The 9252-nt window shown below is 44.7% G+C and overlaps 1 protein-coding gene across 1 annotated transcript; it reads right to left on the reverse strand.

Annotated features, from left to right (window-relative positions):
• Positions 1-2222: 2222 nt before the first annotated feature.
• LOC139466628 (dynein heavy chain-like) lies at positions 2223-3209 on the reverse strand. The gene has a single exon (XM_071248216.1). It carries the CDS (start codon positions 3207-3209, stop codon positions 2223-2225), a length of 987 nt encoding a protein of 328 aa, XP_071104317.1.
• Between the last annotated feature and the right edge of the window lie 6043 nt (positions 3210-9252).

Below are 9252 nucleotides of genomic sequence, written 5' to 3' on the forward strand. Positions count from 1 at the left end.
CACACACAGAGACACTAACACACACTAACCCAGACACACACACACACACACACACACACACACACACACACACTCGTGATATCGCTTTCTCACCTCGTGCTATCGGTTTCTTGTCTCGTGCTATTGCTTTCTCTCCTCGTGCTATCGGTTTCTCGTCTCGTGATATCGCTTTCTCACCTCGTGCTATCGCTTTCTCTCCTCGTGCTATCGCTTTCTCTCCTCGTGCTATCGCTTTCTCGTCTCGTGCTATCGCTTTCACGTCTCGTGTCATCGCTTACTCTCGGCCGAAATTAAAGGCGAGAAAGCGATGTCCCCTCTCGGCCTCCATACCTTTCCGTTGAAAGGCGACATCATTAACCTAACGCGACAGTTGCTCAATGCCGAGAACGGTGTGATGATAACGGTGCATCTCCCTCGGCGAGATGTGAATGGGTATCCTGGGGTGACGCGTTGTGTGTAAACACATCACTTGTGTTCCATACTACACTGCACGCAGTTAGGCTCCCGTCATATTCAATGCGAAAACAATAACAAGGTTCAAATGTGTGAGCAAACAAAGGGTACGAGGTTTTCAGGTTTTAGGTCGGTTTTTACTCTCGGTTAAGGGATTTTAGGTTGATAACTATCCATTCATAATGTAACCATCCAGCTATATTGTCGGTTTCAAGACGAGGTGAAATGGGGTTTAACGTCGCGTCCAAGATTATTGCACTTATGTAGCGACGTGCATGCATGTGTATGTGTGTGTAGCTGCTTGTACTAGTCCGGACTGATGCCGATTTAAAGTGCTAGCACACTGAGATACCATGCCGCAGTTTAACATGAATACCCCACTCAGACACAGTATACAGACTCCGAGCCGACCAGTCCTTGTTTTAGCCCCTTAATGCCGAGCGCAAGACAGGGTAACAACAAGTACCATCTTTTAACGTCTTTTGGTATGACGTGGCCGGAGAACGAACCCCGGACCTTCCGCTCTCTGGGCGGACTCTCTACCACTAGACCACGGAGGCGGTCGTCGGTTTCAAGAAGAAACAATAGAAATATCGTAAATCCACATTTCTCAACATATACTTGCACTTAGCAGATGAACATTAGCAGTAGTGTTATGAGTGTGTGAGTGAGTTGGGTTTAACGCCACTTTTAACAGTATTCCAGTTATATCACGACGTGTCAGCTTAATTTTGGAGAAAAGCCCGAAGTGATGCCGGTCTCAGACGTTTACCACTTCGGTGAAACCCACGAGCACGGGTATGGTGCTGACAAACCTAGAAACATAATCGGGGCGAACCGGGATTCGAACCCAATTCGAAAACAACTTTAACGCCATTTCGAACACTATTTGAATTGCGTCACGACATGTGACAGCTTAATGGCCCTATTTACACTGACCACTTCGGTGAAACGCACGAGCACGGCGATGGTGCCGATAAAACATGGATCTTAATCAGAGCGATTCGAACCCACGATTATAGGATCCCGGGTCAACACAGCGAATTGTGGCGCTTTAGGCGACTAGGCTCCCGCCGCACGTGAGAAGTAACAGTGAATCAGTTAGTCCGAGAAGCGCCGTATAAATGACTGACCACTGCCCACTTGGTTTGACACTGCGGTTCAGGATGGCTACTGTATCAGATAGCAGCATTCTCATGGATTATCTCCCTTGAGTTGTTTGGCCGCATGGTGTTCAGGTTGATGTGGTTTGAAAAGCTTCCCTTGATTTCACCCCGTGTCACGGAGATCAGGTCGATTAACCATGGAACAGGTGAGTTAAATGAGGTTCAAACAGGACTTGTATACAGGAATGATGCCTTGTGGTATGAGGGGTTTCCTGTCATCACCAGGGGTATATTGTATTGTATGTTCCTCTTACATGCAACAGATACGAGAGTTTGCATAGAGAATATATAGAACATATTTTATAGTACACCTAGAAATAAACATCTAAAACTGTTAGGTACTTCAATAGACAACATTGGTTAAAAGTGTACTGTAGTGTATGGCTACTGGCTACTGAACATGTCCACGTGCAGTGTCGCGACCTGCCTACTGTACATGTCTACGTGCAGTGTCACGGACTGGCGACTGTACATGTCCACGTGCAGTGTCACGGACTGGCGACTGTACATGTCCACGTACAGTGTCACGGACTGGCGACTGTACATGTCCACGTGCAGTGTCACGGACTATCGACTGTACATGTCCACGTGCAGTGTCACGGACTAGCGACTGTACATGTCCACGTGCAGTGTCAAGGTCTGGGTACTGAACATGTCCACGTGCAGTGTCACGGACTGGCTACTGTACATGTCCACGTGCAGTGTCACGGACTGGCTACTCTTCATGGCCACGTGCGGTGTAACCGACTGGCTACTGTACATGTCCACGTGCAGTGTCACGGTCTGGCGACTGTACATGTCCACGTGCGGTGTCACGGACTGGCGACTCTTCATGGCCACGTGCAGTGTCACGGACTGGCGACAGTACATGTCCACGTGTAGCGTCACAGACTGGCGAATGTACATGTCTACGTGCGGTGTCACAGACTGGCGACTGTACATGTCCACGTGCAGTGTCACGGTCTGGCGACTGTACATGTCTACGTGCAGTGTCACAGACTGGCGACTGTACATGTCCACGTGCAGTGTCACGGTCTGGCGACTGTACATGTCTACGTGCAGTGTCACAGACTGGCTACTGTACATGTCCACGTGCAGTGTCACGGTCTGGCTACTGTACATGTCTACGTGCAGTGTCACAGACTGGCTACTGTACATGTCCACGTGCAGTGTCACGGACTGGCTACTGTACATGACTACGTGCAGTGTCACAGACTGGCTACTGTACATGTCCACGTGCAGTGTCACGGTCTGGCTACTGTACATGTCTACGTGCAGTGTCACGGTCTGGCGACTGTACATGTCTACGTGCAGTGTCACGGTCTGGGTACTGTACATGTCCACGTGCAGTGTCACAGCCTGGTTACTGTACATGTCTACGTGCAGTGTCACGGACTGGCGACTGTAAATGTCCACGTGCAGTGTCACAGCCTGGTTACCGTACATGTCTACGTGCAGTGTCACGGACTGGCTACTGTACATGTCTACGTGCAGTGTCACGGACTGGCTACTGTACATGTCTACGTGCAGTGTCACGGACTGGCTACTGTACATGTCCACGTGCAGTGTCACGGCCTGGGTACTGTACATGTCCACGTACAGTGTCACGGACTGGCTACTGAACATGTACACGTGCAGTGTCACCGTCTAGCTACTGTACATGTCCACGTGCAGTGTCACGGTCTGGCTAATGTACAGGTACATTGAGTCACACGACGATCAGCCTTGATATTCTCACGCAGTTACCTGTAAGGATTAGCATAATACTGATAATTAATGGTCGGATGGTATAGATTATTCCTTCGGTATGATTCCTTTTGAATCAAAGCAAACGCACGTCATCGTCTTGCCAGCTAACGGAGAAGACCTCGCCTTTTTTCCGGACAAGGAGACGTTAATTGTTTCCACCGCCTTGACTGTTGTTTAGACTCTGGCCGGTGAGGAGAACCCAAGATTGCTCCATGGCTACTCAAATGAGGACATCAGCAATGTCTGCTGCAACACGACGTACATTCTCACGAGAGACGATGAACCTGGAACATATCTGACCTTGGAACCCAGTGCACTGAAAGCTTTGTCTTGTACAGTTCATTCCCCAGAAAGCTATCAACACTCTCACGAGTACTGTATTGGCTATGTGACGTGTCGTGAGTCGTCGAACATCCGTAATGGCATCAGGTATTTTATCATCACGTTCCTTGTAGTGGCAGTTGCAGGTCTTCCTGGTCTTGGGTCATCATCTAGGCTGTCTCTTCCTCTCTCGAACTCTGCTTCCCACCTCGAAATGGTGGCAAAGGAAGACACATCATCCCCTACAGTTGTCCCATGTCCGCATGGAGGGTTGTTGTAGTGAGCTCCGTCAGTTCGAGATGCTTCACGACAACGGGTCAGCTGATGTCGTCAATTTGCAACAGAGCATATCCAGTCCCTGGGTCAGGGTCAGGGTCCGCCGTGTGCATGCAGGCTGCAAAATATGCACATTGTCTGCGTGGAAATCTTGGCACTACATTCCTATTTTGTTTTGTTTGTTTGTTTGTTGTTTAACGCCGGGCTAGAATAGGTCATCAGCAACCCATGCTTGCCCTAAGAGGCGACTATGCTGGTCGTAAAAGGCGACTAACGGGATCGAGTGGTAAGGTTCGCTGACTTGGTTGATGCATGTCATTGTATCCCAATTGCGTGGATCGATGTTCATGATGTAAATCACTGGATTCGATTATTTACAAACCGCCGTCATATAGCTTGAATGTTGCTGAGTGCGGCTTTAAACAACAAACAAACAATCACTTTGATGCCAGCAGACATATGTTGCCTCGATGTGTATGTGCTCCAAATGCACCTGTAATCATGGAAGTAGTGCAGTAAATATATGCAAACTGTCAAGGTACCAAACACTCAACTCCAAGCGGAACGCACATATTTCTTTGAGAATATGAAATGGTAAAAGTAATATGCTATAAACAAGTAAATATTGGCAGGTTATCACGGCAGAGTATGTTTAGTTAGGTCAATGATTATTGCGGCCATAACCAACTTTTGTTTGTTTAATGGAACTCAGTTGTGAGTGAGTATGGTTTTACGCCGCTTTTAGCAATATTCCAGCAATATCACGTCGGGAGACACCAGAAATGGGCTTCACACATTGTACCCATGTCGGGAATCGAACCCGGGTTGTCGCCGTGTGGAGCGAACGCTTTATCCACTAGGCTACTGGACGGCCCCGAAAACAATTGTGAACAATCGGGTTCCAAAATGATGGTTAAACAATATAGGCCTGCATAACACGCTTACACCTGTCGTACACACTGAGATCATCACCTGCATGTGTACTCTGTGCTTAGGTGAGACGTATTTCACCAAGTAACACAGATAACAACAAAAACCGTCTCCAGGCCGTCAACGGGTCGTTCCTCACTCTCCAGGTGTACAGCTGACATATTGACACAGTTGACGATTGAGCATGCGCGGCACGTGCACGTCATGACTACCGTTACGTTTTGTCAGTGTACTGGGGCATTTTGTCCTACGTCTGTAAGTGCAACCTGACCTATTCATCGCCAGACAGTTGTGAGGTTAAACGCCAAGAACTACGGTTACACTGGTAACGGTTCGTTGCATCAGAGGCTGTAGCCTATCCAAGTGAGCGGATGAGCCTTGTTATAGCTGATCTGAACCTATTTACGCTCAGTTTGCTAGCAGGGACATCAGAGGCTGCAGCCTATCAAAGTGAGCGGATTAGCCTTGTTATAGCTGATCTGAACATATTTACACTCAGTTTGCTAGCAGGGGCATCAGAGGCTGCAGGCTATCCAAGTGAGCGGATGAGCCTTGTTATAGCTGATCTGAACATATTTACACTCAGTTTACTAGCAGGTACATCAGAGGCTGCAGCCTATCCAAGTGAGCGGATGAGCCTTGTTATAGCTGATCTGAACATATTTACACTCAGTTTGCTAGCAGGGACATCAGAGGCTGCAGGCTATCCAAGTGAGCGGATGAGCCTTGTTATAGCTGATCTGAACCTATTTACACTCAGTTTGCTAGCAGGGACATCAGAGGCTGCAGGCTATCCAAGTGAGCGGATGAGCCTTGTTATAGCTGATCTGAACATATTTACACTCAGTTTGCTAGCAGGGGCATCAGAGGCTGCAGGCTATCCAAGTGAGCGGATGAGCCTTGTTATAGCTGATCTGAACATATTTACACTCAGTTTGCTAGCAGGGACATCAGAGGCTGCAGCCTATCCAAGTGAGCGGATGAGCCTTGTTATAGCTGATCTGAACCTATTTACACTCAGTTTGCTAGCAGGGACATCAGAGGCTGCAGGCTATCCAAGTGAGCGGATGAGCCTTGTCATAGCTTATCTGAACCTATTATTTTACATAACTTGGATAGTTTTGTCAATGTTCCCAATCTTCGGCTATTAGAGAGTAAATTCATTTTATACATGTTGGGTTCAATAAAGTTATATTTATGAATGAGTTGTTTCCTCTCCTCTAAGGGCGGTCGGGTAGCCTAGTGGTTAAAACGTTCGCTCGTCACGCCGAAGACCCAGGTTCGATTCCCGACATGGGTGTACAATGTGTGAAGCTCATTTCTGGTGTCCCCCGACGTGATATTGCAAGACTCACTCACTCCCCTCCTCTTCAAATGAAGGACACATTAACAAATAATGAAATTCATCACCTATGTCATACAATTGAAAGAGTGGGCATTTTCTTCAAGATAATGGTATTTTCCTCCAACTGGTGAATTGTGATTTGATTTTCTAAACATAAGTAAACTTCTCCAAACGTTTCCATCTGTTTTAATTAAATAGTTTTCATACCTTAAAGTCATTATTTACAATTCTATACATGGACCCTTTGGAAGATTTATCTGTTGCAGGTATCCAGAATAGTCACAGTTGAATAGCATGTAGTTTATCTTAAACTATATTTTTAGATTGCCTTAACTTTGAAGACTTTGTGATATCCATACGTCACTAAGGCCGAGTTCGTCAAGCATTCATTTCATGCATGTCATCCATTTATGTTTCCATGTTCCTATTTAATTATCATTTAAAAGTAATTTAGACATAATGAAAGATAATTTAGATGTTTTCCCAGCATTCCAGCCCCAAAAGATATCATTTTCATTTTTACTACGTTAGAGAGATGCAATCTTTCAAGTTCCCCATATATCATAAAAGTAGGAGTACTCTTGCTTAGTGACGTCAGGGGTTTAAGAAAGCGAATGTGAATAGTTTCTGTGAATGAGAGTTTTTTAAATCCCCATATTTCGCTACTATAAAGAAGAATTAGTACAACTATAAAGTCAAAAAGGCGCAGTTGACACCCAATTGGCAAATGTAATTTCCGCCCTTGCTATAGAATATTTATTTACGTTGCTTTAGTGGCTTGTTCTGACAACTTTTGCTTCCTGCTTGTAAATTTACGATTTGTTGGCAAGATAACACCAACGTATTTATAGAATCCCACATTTCCTAAAGTCTATACACAAACATTGAAACTGTTTTTGTATTCCATTTTAGATCCGCCAAAAATAGTTAATTTAGCCTTGGAAATATTAGTCCTCCAACTTTCACAATGAATCTAACGTACCTTCGCATTTGACACCAACAGTACTGCGTCATCTGCATACAATAATGCAAACATGGTTATAACATTTTTTATTCGTTCATAAAATTCATTTGGTTTTAACATTTACAAGAGTCACCCTTTTCTAAAACCTGCATCAGCTTCAGATAAGATGGAATTTGTTTCAATAGAAGTGGAAAGTTTTCCAAAACACCCCAGCAGGGTAATCGGTCTGTAGTTTCTTTGGGACCCCCTTTATTCTTATATTTTGGCTTAATTACACCTGTAAACCATTTCTTTCTGGGACGACACCACTATCAAGAACGATATTGAAACATTTAACATAAATACCCATGAATATATCAGTGGTGGTTGAGATATATTCGTTGATGATGTTACCAAGTCCCGGAGCTTTGTTATTTTTTAAGGTAAGGACCGAATCCATTATTATATCTCTTGCTATCGCATTGTTAAGTACTGTGTTTTCTTCCGCGCTCATATTCTGAAGGTTATCGAGAACAGAAACATCGTCTACCGATTCTCCGTTTATGTTTTTGAAGAAATTAAATAATAATTCCTTGTAGTTAAAGCGTTCGCTCGTCACGCCGAAGACCAGGGCTCGATTCCCGACATGGGTACAATGTGGGAAGCCAATTTCTCTTGTAATTTTCTTGTATACAATTTTTATTATTAAACAAGACAATTCCTATAGCATTTACAAGCGTTCATCAATGCCTTTTTATTCTGTAGGGTTTGCTGTTATAGAACTTCGCTAGGCCTCGAAATACCTTCACGAGAAATTTCACAACGTTGAACAAACCAGGGCTTCGTACGTTTCGAGTCGCTGGCGTTTTGTTACATTTGATAACGTGTCCAAATACGTGACCCGCGGATGCGAGAAGTACAGTACTTTGTCATTTACCATTTTATAACACCAAATGGGTTATAGTCATTAACATGTTGCAGGTCAGATTTAGTTGACTGTATAACATCTTTTCCAATAGCGTGGACGTATTCAGTGGCAAGTGTCCTGTTACTTCATAAGTCGCGACCTTGTGTCGTTACCTGGGTCTTGGCCCTCGCGAGTGGTCAACGTTAACAATAGTGCGTTTAGGTAGGGTTACAGCAATAGGACAATGGATATCTGAAAACAATTGCTCAAAATCAAGGATTTCATAATCTGTTATTGTAGGGAAGAAACTAGCGCATGCTAAAGCATAGCCCACCACGCTTACACCTTTACATGTGGTTTAACCATCTCCTTAATCACGTCAAACTCCACCATTGACAATGTACATATTTATATCTTTACACAAAGTTAGAAACCTGGAGAAGTTTGCTTGCTTAAGTCCTTACTAGACCTTTCCAGTGGAATATCAATGATACGTAATTTCTCACCCCATCCACCAACCCACAGTCAGTCTCCTCTGCTGCAGTCCTCAGCTCCAGCCAAGCGTGCTACTATACCCCCACAGACCAGGCACGCCGACACCCTGCAGATAACATAGGATAACCAGTCCATTGAGGAACACATCGACACCAATGAACAGCGCACAGTTAACTTCTCTCAAGAATGAAAACGTGCTTTCTCGGGGGAATCACGTGCTAGAACTAAACGGTTTCTTCGTCGTATGTTAGTGCGAAACAGTCGTTTGATATTGTCCAAGATGCCAAAACTAACAATGTCAAGGAGACTGGTGTAATAATTCACAAGATCTCTCTACTGAAACACTGGCAGGGATATAATCCGACTTACACAATATCAATCAGTGTGTTTCCTCAGTGTGGAAAAAATCATTCTTGATGATGATACGTTTTGGCCAGAAAATGTAAACAGCCGCGAGTGGGTGCCAAGAAAATACTGGTATGGCCAGGACAAGGACAATAGCAATAAATAATGATGGTGAAATGTATTAAACTTCAAGTGATGCCACCATTACTTCTAATAATGCTCATAAGCAGACTTGCAACATGGAATATACGAGGCATTGTTACAAGCGGGCATGAACCCTTCTCTAGATAAGACCACTGTGATCTAATGTTTGAGTGTGAAA

Source organism: Haliotis cracherodii, unplaced genomic scaffold (assembly GCF_022045235.1).
Source record: "Haliotis cracherodii isolate W230 unplaced genomic scaffold, xgHalCrac1.p SCAF_19, whole genome shotgun sequence".
NCBI classification, from domain to species: Eukaryota; Metazoa; Mollusca; class Gastropoda; order Lepetellida; family Haliotidae; genus Haliotis; species Haliotis cracherodii.